The sequence below is a fragment of the Leptopilina heterotoma genome, unplaced genomic scaffold, assembly GCF_015476425.1.
Source record: "Leptopilina heterotoma isolate Lh14 unplaced genomic scaffold, ASM1547642v1 Lhet_142, whole genome shotgun sequence".
NCBI lineage: Eukaryota > Metazoa > Arthropoda > Insecta > Hymenoptera > Figitidae > Leptopilina > Leptopilina heterotoma.
In genome coordinates, this window is record NW_025110861.1 from 97,383 (window position 1) to 118,018 (window position 20,636).

Sequence of the window (20,636 nt, forward strand, 5' to 3'; positions counted from 1 at the left end):
TCAATTATTTTCGTAAAATAATAAAATTTTGTACAAGTACTCAATTATTTTCATAAATAATAAAATTTCTTTGAAGAATTCAATTATTTTCATATATATAGTAAATCTCATCATAGAATTTCAATTATTTTTATTACTGTAGTTTAATAGAATTTCTCGAAAAAATTTAATGAAAAAATTTTATTAAAATTCGTCAAAAGAATTCAATTTTTTTTTTAATTTGTTGATAAAATTCATTACGAGAATTCAATTTTAAGAAACAGTCAATAAATTATTTATTTTTATATTTAAATAATTGAATTATATTAGAATTTTCTAATAAAAATTAATTTAAAAATTTACCGTGAATTTAAAAAAAAAAATAATTGAATTTTGAAAAGGTTTCAAAATGAAATATTTGAAAATCAATATTTTTCATACTTTTAAGTAACAATTCTGTTGAATTATTTTTCAGAAAAAGTTTAATTATTATTGATTTATTTTTTTTAATTATTTGGAGTTTTTATTTTCTAAAATATATTTAATTGAAGAATTTTCCAATAATTGAAATTTCGTAAAATTGAATATTGTAAACAAATGGATTTGCAAATTCTCAAAGAACTTTTTCCAAAATTATAAATTGAAATGATGAAAATTAAATTAAAGAAGTTACAGTAACAATATTCTAGTATAAAATAATTATTTTAATTCTCGAGTCATCTTTAATTATTAAAAAACATGAAGAAATTGATTACACCGAGTCGAAGACTCGGAGTGATCGATTTCTTCATGTCTTTTTTTTAAATAATATTCTTGTAAGTTGTTGAATTTTGAAAAATATAAATTTTTTTGAATTTATAATAGACAAGTAAATCATTTAATTAAATCAAATAATTTTTTTACTTGATTCAAATAATTATCTTTCCAATGTCGTGATTATATTTTATAATTTTGAAGAAGTTAAAGTTAAAGTAACAATATTTTAACTTTTATTTTTTCGAGAAATTCTATGAAAATATTTAGTTAAAGTTAAAGTAACAATATTCGTGTAATGTAAAATAATTATTTTGTTTCTGAAAAGAAGAAGAAGTTGAATGGAAAAATTTGTGTTTGGTGGAATAATAAAAATGAGACGCAGGCAGGCAGGCAGTACAGGACGAATGGACCTTTCCGCGCTGAAAAGACTCTCTCGTAGCACTCACGAATGCCTGGAATGACCCAAAAACAGTTTGGCGCGTACACACGATGCGGTTTTGTGCGGGTTTTCTTGGGTGTAAAGACGGCCTGGATTGCCTCAACCCTTCCCTCCCCCTCCGCCATCGCCCCCACTCCCCCCCTCTGTAATCGTAACGCGCCCGGTCATATTCGCAAAAGAGTCCCGGTCGCTGCTACGTGTTTCCCCCCCGGGTACGCACAGCGCGCCTGCGCTCTCAATTATGACGTCGCACGCTGTGACGCCACAAGCTCCCATTGGTCGAGGCTGACGCCGAGGGAAGTGGGAGGGGGGCGCACCCATGAACCCGCTCCACCGCTGCCTGCATTCTCGAGCGTTCGTCTCCGTGCACAGCAGCAGGCAGAACACGTCTCGCGCGCCAACCATTATTCCGCGTCTCGTGCACTTCCTACTATCACAATAATAAATTCTCTCTCTCTCTCACTCTCTTTCGCCTTCGTCAAGAGTTTGTTCGCGAAGAAAATATTCTTTTTCCAGCTCTTCATTATATGAGTAAAAATATTTCTTCATAAAACAGTGTTACTAAGCGGAGTGAAATTGCCGTGACCGCGATTCTTTTCCACCTCCCGAACGGAAACCTAACGGTGAAGTTGTATTCTTTTTTTTGGTTTTTTTACAACTCCATGCAGTGTGAATAGAATTTTTTGTTGGTGTTGTGAATATATACGCAGTTCGTTTTGGAAAAACGTGTGGAGTATGTACTAGGGGGGCGGAGAGGTACAATAGTTCGTGAAGTGTGAATAACCAGTGTCCGAATAAATCTCGCGAAAATGATGGGCAAACGTACCCAGTGTTATTTGTGCGATCTACCCAGAATGCCCTGGGCAATGATTATGGATTTCTCAGAGCCCGTTTGTCGTGGTTGTGTCAATTATGAAGGCGCCGATAGAATAGATCTCGTTCTCGAATCCGCCAAACAATTGAAAAAAGCTCATGGCTTTCAAGATTCACGACCATCAGCATCGAAAACCTACAGAACGTCAACACTCACCGAACATAACGGCGGCACGAACATCGACGTTCTTCCCATACAGAATGCCGGGCAGAGCCATTCGCGGCATCACAACATTGCTGGCTACTCACAGCTCCATCACAGAAACTCCATAACGGAATTTAATTCTAGTTCTAGGCAACAACAGCAGCAGCAGCTGACTCGCCAACAACAGCAACAGCAGCAACAACAACAACATGAGGAGCCTCACGAAATTGCCAATGGCTTGAGAAATAATAGTGTTCAACGAATGTCAAATGCCCATTTAGCGGCAGTCGCTCATCATGTGAATTTGAGTCACAATCGTGGTATCACACAATTGAAGAGAGGAATATCCACAATCGATGAGGACGAGCACGCTGAGAAGCGTCTCTCTCTCGAGGAGCAGCATCCTGTTAGACCACCCTTGACCAGGGGGGAATCTCTTCCTGCAGTGAGTCTTGCGGTTAGTTACGTGCAAGACAGAACCAAGGAGAAACATCCCGTGAGGGCTCCAAGTTTTGAAACGGCCACCACTTTCAAGGCCAATGGTAAGTCCCCCACCCCCCTCTCCATTATGGGTTCATTAAAAACTCATTGACTCTCCGATATCGGGAGTCTATTTTCGATTTAAATGGAAGGAAAATTGTACCTCAAGTTTTCTTGCAGATTACATTAAAGTATGGAATTCTATGAATTTTAAGAAAAAAATAAATCCGTCGAGCACTTTTTGAGAAAAATGAAAAAAAAAACGAAAAACTTTGGATTTTTACGAAATATATATGCAATCGACTTGCAAGACAATCAAAATGTTTAACATTGACAATGTTAATTAATATTTTTCACATTTAATTACTGTTCATCCGCGAAAAGTTCATTAATGACTATTAAAAATATTGCAAATTATAGAAATACCAAAAACATTTACGTTAACCTACAGCATTTAAAATATAAAGTAATCATTTAGAAAGAATTTTTAAAACTATTAGTTTTGTGACAAAAAAATGTTTCCACATTTTTTATTCTTAAAAATTAATAGATTTTAAAATCCATTCGTATAATTTTGTAGAAAATTTTTTTTTTGTATCTACAAAATAATTAGCGAATGAAAAAAATTGATTTTTACAATTTTTGAAGCACCTTTTAAAAAAGACATTGTTTTTAGGTTACAAATGCTAAAAATCTATTGTTATTCAATTTTCTTTTGTAGAAATTAACTTGTTTATTTTTCTATAACTAATTTCGAATTATAAATAGTTTTTTAAAATAGAAAATATAAAGTAACAAAATTATGATTTGAAATTAGTTATAGAACAATAGACAAGTGAATTTTAATTCAATTATTTTCAAAAATTTCTATAAAATCTTTGAAAAATTCATTTATTCTACAAAATTTCTATAAAATCTTTTAAAAATTTTTTAAAATTCAATTATTTTCCAAATTTCCTAAAAGATTTTGTAAAAATTCAATTATTTTACAAAAATTTCTATAAAATCTTTTAAAAATTCAATTACTTAAAAAATTTTAATAAAATTTATCGGAAAAATTCAATTACTTTTATTACAATTTTAATAAAATTCTCTTCAGAATTCAATAATAATTAATTTAATAAATTAATTAAAATTTCATAAACAAAAATATGATAAAATTATGACTTGAAATTAGTTATAGAAAAATAAAAAAGTGAATTTCTATATAAAACATTGAATAACAATGGTATTTTTTATCTTTTTCAACATAAAAATAATGTTTTTTTGAAATATGCTTCAAGAATTGTAAAAATCAATTTTTTCATTCAGTAATTTTTTTGTAGATATAAAAACATATTTTCTACAAAATTACGGTTAAATTTTAAAATAATTAATTAATATTAAAAGAATATAATATCTATTAGACATTATATTAATTTAATATTAACTAATTAATAAAAATGTTAATAAAGAATATAAAAATTTAAATACTTTAATGTAATCTGCAAGAAAATTTGAGTTTCCTTCGATTTAAATCGGAAAAACACACCGTGCGATAATTAAACAAAGAAACACTATTACAGTCTCAACACCAAACAATTGTCAATAACAAAAGGCAATTTTTACATTTTTGCCAATTTTTGAAAAAAGTCATTTTCAAATTTTAAGCGTTTGGAAAATAATATTCAAACTTCGACCCAAATACGTGCAACTACCTAACTGGTTTTTCAAAAGCAATTTTGAAGAAACTTTGTAAGAAAAATTCCGACAAATATCGATTTTGAAACTTGAAAAAGTTATTCAACGTACGTGCGAAGAACAAAAACTTTAATTAGTCTTTTAAAGTTTTTATAATTTTGAAAAATCGATTGTGAGTTTGAAACTTGAATGAGAAATATTCGACTAATTTCAACGTAAACATGTGGGAAAACAAAGTTACAAGGTTGCCACAAAAATTTAACTTTGTTTCTCCCTGATTTCCAGAAAAAATGTTGACTTTCCTTTTTTATTAGAAAATTCTACGAGAATTAAATTATTTAAATAAAAAAAATAGATAATTTATTGAATGTTTCTTAAAATTGAATTCTCATAAAGAATTTTATCAACAAAATTTTAAATAATTAAATTCTTTCGACGAATTTTTAAAAAATTTTTAAGAATAATTATTCGAGGAATTCGATTGAAATTGTATTTAAAAATAATTGAAATTCTGCAATGAGTTTTATTATTTTTGAAAACAATTGAATTCCTAAGAAGAATTTTATTATTTATGAAAATTATTGGAATTATTGCGAAGAAATTTATAAAAAAAATTTGTAAATAATTATTGAATTCCTGTGAATTTTATTCAAATTTTTTAAAATAATTGAATTTTGGAGAAGAATTTTATTATTTATACACGAAGAAAAATATAAAGTATAACTTTTACTATACTTTTATAGTAAAACATTTCTTTACTCCAAAAGTACTAAAAATTACCAGAAATGCTTTACCGGAAATTTTTTTACTATAAAAGTAGTAAAAGTTATATTTTATATTTTTCTCCGTGTAAAGATAAATAAAGATAATTGAAATTTTGACGAGAATTTTTCAAAAATTTTTAAATAATTGAATTTTTGCGAAGAATTTTGTTATTTTTGAAAATAATTGAATTTCTGCGAAGAATTTTGCTACTTTTGAAAACAATTGAATTTCTGTAATCATTTATAACTTCTCCAAAATTGAAATTTTTTTTAGGTTTTTTTTAGATAAAATTCTTTTATAAACCCATTATTTTTAATAATTAGTTAAATTTAACTAATTTCAGAAGAATTTGAATTATTAAAATTTTTCAAAAGACTAAGTTCTTTAAAATTTTTTATTTAGATCATTAAAAATTAAAACTATAGAATTTCAAATTGAAACCTTTTGAAGTTTATCTATTTATGGAAATTGTAAACGCAATTTTTTAAAAATTGAATTAATTTTGAAATATTTAAGTAAAATTATTTACTAAATAATTTATATGTAATAATTTTATAACCATTTTATAATAATTTTTTAATAATTTTTCAAGAATTAAATTATTTAAAGAGAAATTATTGTCAGAAATAGAAATAATTGAATTTTTTGTATTAGAATTCGTGGTAATTTCATAGTTTATGAGTCAAAGAAAAAAGACACAAAAATTCAGAAGTTTCTTATGAATTCTAAAATTTTAATTTATTCCAGTACTTTTAATAGAAATTGTAAAGAAAGTAAAAAAAAAGTGGTCAGTGTTGAATAACTGTTTTGTACGCAGATTTTAGTTATTTTTACATAACCTAAAAACGATTTTAAAAAGTAAATGTTTAGTATAGAAATATTCCTATTCGAATCAGCAACTGACGTCTTATAATATTAGTTATTTTTATCGAATTCAAATTTAGAAAGTCGATTCTAAAAATACTAAATTTTTGAAACAGTTGCTTTTAACCTTTTATCTACATCAGATTATTGCAGAGGTTAAGATAAATTTTGTTTCTTTATAGTCGGAATTCTACACACTATTTTTTAAAAAAAGGTTCGGTTCATCTTCGTTTTAATGACTTCGACATAGTTAGGACAATTTATAGGTTAGGTTCCTTTACAAATTTAAATTTAAATGTTTCAAAATTTAAAAAAATTCTTATAACGACAAGTTAGGTTTATTTTATTAAAAAAAAATTAACCCTAACTTGTCGTTATTAGAATATTTAAAAATTTAAATTTTTAAAGATTTTAATTTTTAAAGGCAGAAGCAAATTTTAACCTTTTCTCATCACGAGAAGGTATTATTTATGTTTAAAATTTGAAGACTTTTAGAATTCAAACCCAAGAAAGAATTTTCAAAAATTCTGACAATAAGCTGAGATTTTATCAATTCTTTTATTTTAGCATTTTTTTCAGTGAATTTAAAAGCAAAGATAGAAATTACAGTTCTTTTTGAGAAGAAAAAGAAACATTTAGAAAACGCATAACTTGGAAAGGAATAGTGACCAATTAACGAACCGGAAGTGAGGCAATTCTTTTATTTTTATATGTTTGTAAAGCACGTTCGAGAAACGTTTTTAAAAGTGCCTCTTGTCACGTACGTTAGTTTCGCAAATTTAGAGCAAGCAGGAATACGATAAGAGATATCTTGTATCTTTCGTGAGCGAGACACGTCACACGCATGTTTTTTTTTATTCTTTCTAATCTTGTTTCTCCACCACACACGAATAAAAGTAGATGCGTGCGCAACAACACATTACGAGATGTTTATATAGATCATTGTTACGAACAACTCTTTAGGAATTCTCCCGGTCAACACGTGATTTCTTTATTTCTTATCAGCATTAAAAATAAAGAAGCTATTGTATACGTATATATATAATATGAACTGCGCTCTCTTGGAATATAAAAGTTATTCACTTTTTATCTCAATGGCGTAGAAATTCACTTTTTATGCGTAAATTTTCAAAAAAAAAAAAAAAAAAAAAAAAATACTAAATTTTTCAAGTCTTTCTCTAAATTCTCAAAAAAGACAAAAAGATTTTTTTATAGTAATTGAGACAAAAAAAAGAATCAAAATTGTTGCAAAATTTTTTTGAAAATTCTGAAAAATAAGATTTTTGAAATTTTTCAATTCTATTGTTTCAAGATAATTGAATTTTTATAAACAAATAATTAAAAAATTTTTGAAATAATTAAAAATTCTTTACATTCTATTAAAAATAATTAATTTCGTTTAAAGAATTTTATATTTTTTCGAAAATAATTAAGGAAAGTTAGTCACCGTAATTATAATTTTATTTTTAAAAATTCAATTATTTTCATAAATTGCAAAATTCTTCAGATTTACTAAATTATTTTAAATATTATTTTTAAAAATTATTCTTCACAAGAATTCAATTATTTTCGTAAATTTCCATAGAATTCTAAAAAATAAACGATTCAATTATTTTCAAAAGTAATATAAAATTCTTCGCAGAAATTCAATTATGTTTAAAAAATTTTTTTAAATTCTCCTCAAAATTTTTAATAAAATTCTATGCATTTTCATAAATAATAACATTTTTTTTGAAGGATTTAATTACTTTTATAAATAATTAAAATTCTTTGCAGAAATTCAATTATTAGTATATTAATACATTTTAATAAAATTGAATAAATCAAATTTTCAATTATAATTATAAACAGACAAGATTATTTTAAAAATTGTTTAATTCAATTATTTTCCAAATTTTTCATTAAAATTATTAAAAAAAACATTATTTTCAAAAAATTTAAAGAAACTCGACAAAAGAATTTAATTATTCATAAAAACTCTAATAAAAATTTTAGAAGCTTTATTTCGATTTTTATAGTGTGAAAACTATGGACAAATCTTTGAAAAATTATTTTTGAATAATTTTTCTAATTTAATTTTTGAAATATAGAATTAAAAAGATTTTGAATAATTGAAATTTTGTTAAATTTAATTGAAAATAAATCTTTTTTTCAAGTTTTTTATTACAATTTTTGAAAATTAACTTTTAAAGAATTTTAATTGAAAATTTTGGAAATAATTGAATTCTCAAAAATTTTAATGATTTATTTCAAGTGTAAATTGAATAAAAATGAAAATGAATAAAGATTAGGTTCTAAAAATAATATTAAAATAGTTTTGAAAAAAGTCATTCTCTGATTTATTTCGTTCTAGTTTTTTAAAGTTCAATTATTTTCGATTTTATTTTCGATATTCAATATTTTCAATATTTCCGAAAATTCAAATACAAACACAAAATAATAGCACTGAAATGTTTTAGAATTATTTATAACATTTTGGAGAAAATAATCATATTTATAATTTTTAATTAAAATTCTTCAAAAAATTATTTTTTTTTTGAATTATACCAAAATTCTTCTATTATTTTCGAAAAATTACATTACAGTATTTGTAAAAAACTAATTCTTAGAATTGTTTTATCATAATTTTTTAAGATTTAATTACCTTCGAAGTTCGAACAAAGAAAATTGAAATCTGTAAAAATTTACCCATTTAGAATTTTCGAGAAATTATTTATAATTAAAATTCTTTCAAAATTTGATTATTTTTTTTCAATGTTTTAATAATTTAATTTGGTTTAAAAAAAGCTGAAATTAAAGGAAAAAGTAAAAAAAATGTTTAAAATAAATTTTATGCGCTAAAATATAATAATTTTTACTTAATTTAAAAATTCACTGTTTTTTAAACTAAATCTGTGCTTTTTTTGCTTTCGATCGAAGTTTGCCCCTTGGCTTTTAGTGAGAGCGTCGTGTTAGTTCCTCTTTAATTCGGGCGGGGTCATGTGAGAGAGACGCCTTGAACAACGCTTCCTCGAAAACTCTTTGTTCCGATAAAATTAAATTCTTCATTTCTATTCTCGAAAGCTTCTTATTTCACATTATTTATTGCTCTAAAAGGTATTTCTTTTTTAAGTTTTAACATAAAAAAATCAAATTTTTTAAAAAATTTTTACTACATAAGAATATTTCAAGAAATATGTCTGTATAGTTAAAATATTAAATCGATATTTCGTCCTGAATTTTGAACTCTATGGAATTAGCAAGTCCCTGAAGTTAGCGTCGAAAAATGTTTTTTTTGTTGCAAAAATGAAAAGATTAAAACGGATTTTTTAAGGTTTCAGGTTAAAGAATTGTGTTGTGATCTTATTTTTAACTCTTGAAGTAAATGAAAGGATTGATGACATTTTTCTCTCTAACAACCCTAAAAAATAGTTTTCGATGATGAATGTCAACGCTAATTTTAGGGAAATGAAAAATGTTTTAAATTTAAAATTTATATTTCAATAAATATATAATATTAAATTTATATTTCAATAAAACTTTTTAAAGTTTTTGACAATAATAAATTAAAATTATAAAATAAATTAAATTAATAATCTTTTAGAAGAATTTAATTAAAAATAAATTAAATTGAATTCTTATACAGAATTTTATTAAAATTTTTGAAAGTAATTGAATTATTTAATGAAATTTTGATAAAATTGCATTAAAAATAATTGAATTTCAGCGAAGAATTTAATTATTTATGAAATTAATTAATCTTTTGCGAAGAATTTTATCAAATATTTTTGAAAATAATACAATTTCTCCGCAGAATTTTATTATTTAAGAAAATAATTGAATTCTTGAGAACAATTTTCTTAAAATTTAAAAAATAATTTAGTTGTTTCAAAGAATTTTATTAAATTTTTAAAAAAATAATTGAATTTCCCTGAAGAATTTTGTTATATTTGTGAAAATAATTGAATATTTCTCTGAAGAATTTTATTATCTATGAAGATAATTGAATTCTTGTCAAGAATGTTATTAAAACTTTTGAAAATAATTGTATTTATACGAAGAATTATATATTAAAAAAATTCTTTCATGAAATTTTAATAAAATTGTTTTGAAAATAATTTAATTTCTTTAAAAAAATTTATTATTTTCGAAGATAATTGAATATTTTTGTGCAGAATTTTATTATTATGAAAATAATTTATTATATATATAGAGTTTCATGAAATTTTTTGAAAATAATTGAATTGCTATACGAAGAATTTAGTTATTGAGGAAAAATAATTGAATTCTTTCGAAGATTTTTATTATTTTTAAAGATAATTGAATTCCTGCCACAAAATTTATTAAATTTTTTTTAAGTAATTGAATTTCTGTGAAGAATTCTATTATTTTTAAAGATAATTGAATTTTTGACAGGGTTTTTATTAAAAATTTTGAAAATAATTGAATTCCTTCAAATTTTTTTTAGTAAAAATTTTTTATTATTTGTAAAATGAATTTTCTGATTAATTAATTCGAAATTTCACTAATAATCAGTAATATTTTAACTAATTCAGGTTTAAAGTCACTTTAAAGTTTTCATTAAATTTTCAAGTGTTAAAATAAATTTTTAATGAAATATTTTTCAAGTAAAAGTTTAAGTATTTTGTAGGTAATGTTATACTTTTTTTTTGTATCAAACTTGTAAATATTAAATATCTACCTTTAATTAAAAAAAAATTAATAAATAATTACAAGTTACTTTCAATTCAAAGTAGCAATTGATTGAGAAGTGCTTTTAATTGAGACTATTTCCAATATAAAATTATTAATCCAGACGGAGAAACTAGTAAAATCATTGCTTAAAAATAAAAGAAACTGTAGGTACAGAATTATTTATTTGATTAAAATTCTCTCATTCTTATTTTCTTTTTATAAAATTTCAACTATTAATGAGATAATGTTGAGTTTTAAGAATTTCATAGATAAAATTTTCAAATTTCGATTCATTTAACTTTCATTTTCGAAACGAAAAAAAATATGTATATCGATTGAGGCCCCAACAGCTGGTACACTAAACACAAAGAGAGAGAGAGAGAGAGAGAGAGAGAGCAAGTTTTACAGCTGTCCTTCCGCATTTGAGGTTCGATTTTTCAAATACACAAAGGCACTTAAAATGGTTTGGAATTTTCCAAATCTTCGCTTCTAAAATTGTCATTGAAAAGTTGAGTTTGTTTATTTTAGAGAACGACACGATTTAAACTGTTGACCTGCCCTTTTGTCTTTTTATAGAAGAAATGTGTATATCCGTCTGTGTATAAAGAGGAGAAACCAGTTTGACTCTCTTGTATTGAAAAAAAAAAAAAAAAAAAAAAAAAAATGCCACAAGATGTAGGTTTACCACCGAAGAAGAAAAGTTAATGGTACACAGGGACATTAAAATCTTAAGTCTGTTAGTAGGTGCCTCTCTTCTCGCTCCAGACTAGATATACAGTTATTCCTCACAGGTAGTCTTCAACGCCTTTTTTTATATTGAAATAAACATCGAATTAAAGTACCGCTGTTAGATGACAAACGAGGTTCGTTAAATAATTCATTTAAAAAAAAATCTATCCTATCTAGTAGTCATTTATTTCATCAAGAATTCCGGTAACTATCTTTTCATCTTTTGTACCGTTAGTACATATTTAAATTTTATTTCCTGCTCAAATTTTTTCCTTCTTAAAACAAGATAATAAATTTTTGTTTTACTCAAGTTTTTAAAAAAAAGTAGTAACTAAAGTTTTTTGATTTTTGTTTTAGTATAAATTTATTTTTTTTTTAAATTTCTTAGGAGGGTGTTAAAGTCGATGCGATTTTCACATTAAAACTCTATAAAAAAATCGCATCGTATCCCCTTCGGAATTTTATTTTATTATTATAATCTGAGAGAGGTTGTGAATATTCAGAAACAGAAAGACGAAAGGTGACAAAAAACAATTGAAATTATATCAATATAATTAACTAATTAATTATTGTTTTTAAAAGTTTTAATAAAATTCTGTGAAACAATTCAATTATTATTTTCAAAAATTTTATTAAAATTTTTCGCAAGAATTCAATTATTTTCATAAATAACAAAATTCTTCGAAGAAATTAAATTATTTTCATAAATAACAAAATTCATCGAGGAAATCCAATTTTTAAAAAATTTAATAAAATTCTTCGAAACAACTAAATTATTTTTAAAAAAATTTTAAATTTTAAAATTGTTCTCAAGAATTCAATTATTATCTTAAATAATAAAATTATCCGCAGAAATTGTGTTATTTTCAAAAATATAAATAAAATTCCTGTCAAAAATCTAATTATATATATTTAAAAATAATACAATTCTTCATAAAAATTCAATTATTTAAAGAAAATTTAATAAAGTTCTGGCAAGAGTTCAATTATCTTTAAAAAGAATCAAATTTTTCGAAAGAATTCAATTATTTTCATAAATAACTAATTCTTCGTATTGGAATTCAATTATTTTCAAAAAATTTCAGAAAACTCTTTATAATAAGTCATTTACATAAACAATAAAATTCTGCCCAAAAATTCAATTATCTTCAAAAATAATAAAATTTTTTAGAGAAATTCAATTATTTTCAATAATTTTAATAAAATTATTGACAAAATTTTAAGTATTTTCAAAAAATTTCTTCAATTCAATGATTTTTAATTATGTATCTACCTATTTATATAAAATTTTCCTAAAAAATTTAATTATTTGCAAAAAATTTTAATACAATTCTACGGAAACATTCAATTATTTACAAATTTTTATAAATTTCTTCTTCAAAATTTTTATAAAATTTCAATTATTTTCTACATATATAATAAAATTCTGCAAAGGAATTCAATTATTTTCGATATAATTTGACTAAAATTTCAATTATAAGAATTTAATTTATTATTTTGATTACCTACAATTTTAATTAAATTCCCCAAAAGAATTTAATTATTTTCACAAAATTTCCATAAAATTCTTCAAAACAATTCAATTATTTTTAAAAATAAATTAAATTATTTCAGATTCAAAGTTATAAAAAGTTACAAAAATTACAAAAAATAATAAAAATTAATATAAATTAATTATTATAAATTAATTATTATTAATAATTAATTATTATTAATTATTATAAATAAAATTTTGTTATTCAGAATGTTATATTTTAAAATAGAAAAAATTTTACATTTAAAATAGTGAAAAATAAATTAATTAAAAATTTTGTTAGATTCTCTAAATTTGAATTAGTAAATATTTAAACTAATTACAACAAAAGAGATACGAAATTTCTAAAAATTAATTTTTTAATACTAAATAGAACATTAAAATAAATAAAATTATAGTTTTCTTTGAAAATTTTTTTCATTTGAAAAATTTTCAAATTACAGTGAGTTCTCGCGAGTCGTTCAATTCTCGAAAATTTTCAAGATCATAAAACTCACGAGTCGTTCAACGCATAAGCCACGCCTCCAAGGCGATTTCAGGGATGTGTGAAACATATTTATCGCCCCGAAAGACACAATATTCAATGACTTTGGTCCGTTTAAATTACACAGCACTGAGCACCGGCGCGCGCATGCTAGAAATTGAACGACTCGTGAATCGGACACTGATCAGCTGTTGAACGACTGGCGAGTTTGAACGACTCGTGAGTTGAACGACTCGCGAGAACTCACTGTAATTCGAAATTTTATGAAAATTGCCATGTAAACAAGTTGATTTTAAAAATATTCTAGTTTTGGGTGAACTTTTTTTGAAATAATTGAATTTTTAAGGAATTTTTTCCAAAAAATATTAAAAATAATTCATTTTTTTTTTTAATGAAAAAAAGCGGTCATCCTGAAGAAACTAATAAACAGTCAAAACAAAAGTCAGTTCAATGCCATAATTTCGTATTTTAAAATAAAATAAAATTTAAAAATGAGATTTTCTTAATAATTTAATGTGCTTAATTATAGTAATGGATATATTAAGAGGACATTTATTTAAAAACCAGTTGACATTAATGTAATAATGAGTGAAACGTAGGTTGTGCACGTAATTAGAAGTCCGGAAAAAATGTCGTGACGTATGACCACCTGACGTCACAATACACATTTAGGTGTGTTGAATGAGTTTATTATCGTTTCAATAGTGAAACTATTTAGAAAGTGTATATTTAAAGGTATAACCAATTAGTATGAAACTAAAATTTAAATTTAAAGAGACAGAAATAAAAGAAATCCATAATAACACATTGTCACCATTCAAAATAAACGCGTAACAAAAATGAACCTTTTCGGTTTATTTTTAAGTTGCCTGAAAACCAAAATGGATTAATTTCAACATGAATTCTTTATTTTTGAGTCAGTTACATAAATGTCTGATATAAACAAAACTATGTAAAAAAACAATAATGTTACAAAAGTTGCGGTCAGTTTTGATCACAACAATAGTTTTTTTGATTTTTAATTTAAATTTATTAAATAATTTGTTTGGGAAAGAAAACTATATGAGATGCGGAAGAGAAAAGAGATAAAATGTTTCAGAAGTTAAATATTAACTAAATAATTAATTTATTATTATTACTTAATAATTAATGTAGAAAATTCAATATTTCGATGTTAAGAAATTGTCGTCATCCAATGTATTTTTTTGCAATATTAATTGTTTTCCAACGTCAGTTTGAAGTCATTTCTACAAAACTGTTGACGAAAAAACATTGCGAGACAGTATTGTTATATTTTGGTACCGCACGCAATGTTTACTGGAATGTATAATACAAAGTTTTTGCACTCTCCAGAACTGTGATGACATTTAAGTTTAAATTTACTAAAGAGTGACCGAAACATAACCTAACAAATAATTTTTAACTCCTGTGAAGTATAATAGAGATTAATTTTAAATATTGGAAGATTTCTACTTATTTTCATGGGGTAAAAATTATTTCTCAGTTTTGAGGTTATGTTAGGGTGACTATCATATTTGCATGTTGTATATAAGAAGTGTTTATTGTCGTAATTGTAACTTTCTCTCTTAACTTCTAGATGTTTAAAAGTATCAAATAATTTTAGGAAAAACCTTCGGAATATCGGATGAGAAAATTTTGGTTCAATTTAATTGAATTCACTGGGTCAAATTGTCGGGTAATTAAGGTCATGCGATCTATATATAGAGACTGATTCATAATTACTGTTTTTGCCATATAAAAGGATGAAATGTGGAAAGGAAATAATATGTAAATTTAAACATATACCTAGAATTGTGACTATAATGGTGGAAAATTTCCTATTTTAGTTTAGTGGAGTGAAAAGTAAAAATAAATTGGAAATCGACTGGAAACGGATACGTGGATATAAAATAATAATAATGATAATAAATGAAAAATGTAAAAGTGTCTGAAGTGCATCGTTCGCATCGTTCTGGTTTCAATATAGAGTTGAAGATTTTTCTTCTCATTTGAGCAGGTTTGATAGGTCGATGAAGGATACCTTGACCAGCCTGTGAATTGGACTGTGGAATAACTGCGATGCGCCCTCCTTTAGCCAACCGGTTCATTGACGAAGCTACTGGCATACCGGCCAATGCTGCAAGGTTTACTCAGCAGGTTCGCGTCCATTCACTCATATGCACACGTGAACAATAAACGCGACCAATTCCGAGGAGAATTACACGTCCTTGGTCTTCAACCTTTTTGCCAGACTGTCATTACATACTTTCTAAATCTAAACACATTCAAATACGTTTGCCGATGCGATGCGATGCGATGCATGGTCGCATCTCTTGGAGAAATCCTCAGGCATTTTTATGAGTATCTGAATTTTGTTTTCTCTTATTACATTAAAATACCGTCCCAGTGAAAAAACTAAAAGACACTAAAGAAGACAGTAAAAGACATTAAAGAACTAAAGACACTAAAGTGCTGCTCAATTCTACTAGATTGACAGTTCATATGTAAACATAACCTCAAAATATGAAGAAAGTTGGGCGTTAAAGGGGTCCCACTTATCGACAATGCAGATCTAAAATGGTTAAAAATCTTCAACAGTCTTTTCTGACAATTTTTACAAAAATAAATTTTTTTTTGATGAAAAAATTTATCAACAAATTTACGGTACTCCGATGGGATCACCAATATCACAATTTTTTGTGGATATTGTAATGGATGACATGGAATCTGATTATTTAAATTTGCTTAAAAATAATTTCAATTGTGTTCCTTTATTTTGTTATAGATATTATGGATGAAACGCTTTTGTGCGTCCATAAAGATCAAGTCGAACTTTTCATTAATACTTTTAATTCTTTTAAATATTAATTTAAAATTCATTCATGAATTGGAAATGAATAATAAAATAAATTTCTTAGATTTTAATAGAATTCTTTGTAAAATTTAATTATTTTGAAAAACTTTTCGCAATTAAATGATTTTCAATATCTACCTACTATTTTCATAAAATTTCCTAGAATTCAATTATTATTTAAAAAAAATTTTCGTAATTTATTGATTTTCAATATCTACTATTTTCATAACATTTCCAAACAGAATTCAATTATTTAAAAATCTTTTTGTAAAAATCTTCTTAAGAATTTAATTATTTTCATGAATAATAAAAATTTCTCAGGAATTTATTATTTTCAAATAATGCGACTTTTTCGATTTTTCTTTCAAATTTTGCGATAAAATACCATATTTTTGGTATAAAATGCAACTTATTTCGATTTTTATAGTGTAAAAAGCATAAATATAGACAAATCTTTGAAAATTTATTTTTGAATAATTTTTCTAATTAAATTTTTGAAAACTATATACAATTAAAAAGATTTTGAATAATTGAAATTTTTGTCAAATTTAATTGAAAATAAATCATTTTTTCCAGTATTTTATTATAAAATTTTTGAAAATTAACTTTTAAAGAATTTTAATTGAAAATTTTGGAAATAATTGAATTCTCAAAAAATTTTAAAGAATAATCTTCAAATGTAAATTAAATAAAAATGAAAATTAATGCAAATCAGGTTATAGAAATAATATTAAAATAGTTTTGAAAAAAGTTTTATCATAATTGCTTAAGATTCAATTACCTTTGAATAAAGTTAATTAAAATTTTTAAAACTTTGCTATTTTAGAATTTTTTGAGAAATCTTTCATAATTAATATTCTTTAAAAATTTGATTCTTTTTTTTAATATTTTTAAAAACCTTAATTATTTTTAATAGATTTTATTAAATTAAAAAATTTTTTTTTAATATTTTACTAAATTTTAATTATTTTCAATTTTTGGACATTTTTTAATTATATGTTAAATTGTAAAACTATTCTCTTTCAAAAATTATTTAGAATTGTTTTTGAAAAGTTAATTTTAAGAATTTCTTTATTAAAATTTTTGAATAAAAAATGGACGGTTTCAAAATTATTATAAAAAATTGAATTTTTGTATTTAAATAATTGAATTCTCGATGAAGTTTGGGAATAAATTATTAAAAATTAATATAGATAATTGATTTAGAGATGAAGTTTAGTTAAAAATTGTAGAAAGTAATTAAATTTTTCGAAGGGTTATAGTTTTATTTTTTAGAAATTATTAAATTTCAGAAGTTAAAATTTAAAAAAAAATTTTTCCTGTGGAAAAAAATTAGAAGTATTTAAATATTTATTTAGCAAAATTATAAAAGTTTTGATTAATTGAATTTAGAAATCAGTGTAGAATCAGTGAAATAGAAAATAAAATTTTTGTGGCAACACTAAATTAAATAAACGATTTTTTCGACTTTTTTTTCTATTTTTAATCGACTAACGCTACTTTTTTTGCTCGTTAATGTTGATCCGAGGCCTGCGCAAGTATTAAATTATTTTTTTTAAATGTTTAAATTCTTTCATAAATAATAAAATTCGTTGCAGTAATTCATTTTATTAGCAGGATATAAGAAAGAAGTAAATATTCTTGATGGAAATTAGGAATAAGTCAAGAAAATAAAAAATATGGAATAGAATTCATCTTGTCAGTTTTGTAAAGTGTCTGAAACGAGTTTTTTTGGTCGACAAGTTCAAAAAATTTTAATTTAGGCAAACTATTTTGTAAAGCTGTTTTATTGATTGAATATTTATATTATTGTTGGTTTTACTTTAAAAAAATGAGTTAACAATTTTATAACAAAAAAATTTGTGTTTAATGTAGAAGAGGGGTTAATTTAGGAAACTGCCACCGAAGGTGTTGCAATTTTGGTTAAAAGTAACAAAAAAAGTATAAACGCTGTAAAAACAATATCGGAGCTATAAATTTTACAACGTCGTACGTTGGAGAAAATTTAAAAAAAGTGACGGCACGTCGGGCTGTGTAAAAGTAAAACTAAAAATAAAACATAACCTGTCTGTTATTTTATAACTTGAAATAAAAATACACCATCAGCACATATAAATTTACAAGAAAAAATTTACAAGAAAAATCGTGAAGCAAATTACCTTAAAAGTTGGCGTAAATTTTATTTTATAGGTTACGTTACTATACGGTACTTTTATTTCATCAATTTTTATTTGCTGTCCTCTCAGATACATATATATATACAAACTGTTCGAAATGTCAGAGTAATTTTACAACATCGAACTTTGGAAACAAAACTGACCACATGTTCCAAGTTGTAAAAAAAATACTTTCAACACCCGCGTATTAAAATACAGAAATTGCTTTTTTCTAATTAAATATCATACAAATACTATTTTTCTTAGAAATATTCCATTTCAATAATATTAATTCTTGATCATCTAATTCAGTAGAAAAAAATCACTAATTTATTTTTCCATTTTTTCTGTTAAAAAAAATTTAATAACTATAATTAAGAAATTGAAAGAATTTTTTCTCGAAACACGAAACTATTTAAATAAATTCTTCGACAAACTGAATTAAATCAAGTAATGAAGAAGCAATTACGTCAACCGGTAAAAATAGTTATCTAAAGTTAAGAAAATAAGAGAATTCTAATTTCCGATAGCGATAATAACAATGCTTTTCTTCAAGTGCAATGTTTACATTTTGAAGGTGAATCATTATCATATTTTGAATATATGATCCACTCTGCTGTATATTTATTTACTTTCCATTTTGCTTGTTGTACAGGTGCCCCTAATTCTTCATTCTTCTTTTTAATTTCGGCGACTATTTCCGCCTCGAAAGATACATGCTCTGCTTATGCCTACGCGTTCCCGTCAAAAATAGATAGACTCTGGCAAGGATGACTATATAGTCATCTGGAAATAAACGTGAATAGTGAAGCGTGAAAAAAATATTTTTTTTTTTCATAAATTGAAAAGCTATAGTTTTCCTAGTTATTCATATATTATTATTATTTATAAAAATTGAAAGCGAAACTTTTATAAAATTCAAATATTTTTTTTGTGAAATATATTTAAAAAACATCAGCCTTTAAAAAAAAGATTTCATTTAATTTTAAATTCTTTCTATATTTCTATAACAATAATTGAACTTTACAGATTTGAAATTGAATTTATTTTAAATATAATTTTGCAAATAATTTTATTCAAAAAGTAATTAAATTTTATAAAAGTTGGGCTTTTAATTTTTATAAATAATATATAAATAACTAGGAAAACTATAGCTTTTTAATTTATTATAATTGTGTAAATTACAAAATTTTTTATTCACAAAAGTCAACTTCAATTTTTGAATAATTTCAGATACAAAATTTTTAAAAATTCAACTTTAATTAAATTATTTAAAACAATTCAATTTTCAAAAAATTTAATAAAATTCTTCGCATGAGATTCAATTAATTTTAATACAATTTGAATTAAATTGGTCGAAAAAAATTTTCAAGAAATTAAATTATTTTCATACATATAATAAAATTTTTCACAGGAATTCAATTATTTTCAATTCAATTTTAATAAATTTTCTCAAAATAATTCAATAATTATAAGAATTTAACTATTTTCAATACAATTTTAATTGAATTCTTCAAAAGAATTTAAATATTTTCACAAAATTTCCATAAAATTCTAAGCAAAAATTAAATTATTTCATATTCAAAATTGTAAAAAGTTACAAAAAGTAATATGAATTGTTTTAAAAAATGTTATATTTTAAAATAGGAAAAATTTTTCACGTATAAAATAGACGAGAAAAAAATTAATTTATACATTTTTTAGCAATTTAATATTATATCACAACACTTATTCTCTGAAGAATTAGTAAATGTTTGAATTAATTGGAACAAAAGTAATACGAAATTTCTAAAAATTAATTTTTTAATGCTAAATAGAACATTAAAATAAATAAAATTCGATTTTTCTTAGAAAATAAATTTTTAAAAAACTGGATTTTGCTGTAATATTGTTTCGTTTTTCTACAATAATTTAAAAATGACTATTTTTATATTTTAGAATGTTGAATGAATATTATTAATATAGATTGAATTTCAATATTTTTCAAATTAAAGTTTTAGAAAAGTTGAATTTTAAAAAATTTTAATTAAAAAATTCTCAATAAGTTAGTTTTTTAAAACATTTTTATTCACATTTTTTTGAAATTAGTTATATTTTTAAATTTATACGTTTTATTGAAAAATTTTCAAATTATTCGAAATTTCATGAAATTGTCTTGTGAACAAGTGGATTTTAGAAATATTTTAGTTTTAGGTGAATTTTTTTTTTTTTTTTGAAATAATTG

General features: G+C 23.7%; 2 protein-coding genes across 4 annotated transcripts in view; both read left to right on the plus strand.

Annotated features, from left to right (window-relative positions):
* LOC122498180 (titin homolog) overlaps positions 1 to 20,636 on the plus strand; it is a 150,806-nt gene that overhangs the window by 81,382 nt on the left and 48,788 nt on the right. The window lies entirely within an intron of this gene.
* LOC122498181 (interferon regulatory factor 2-binding protein-like B) overlaps positions 1,515 to 20,636 on the plus strand; it is a 52,080-nt gene continuing 32,958 nt past the window's right edge. The window contains exon 1 of the mRNA XM_043605811.1: positions 1,515 to 2,734. Coding sequence (XP_043461746.1) covers positions 1,984 to 2,734 — 751 coding nt within the window. The 5' untranslated portion in view covers positions 1,515 to 1,983. The remainder of the gene's footprint in view (positions 2,735 to 20,636) is intronic.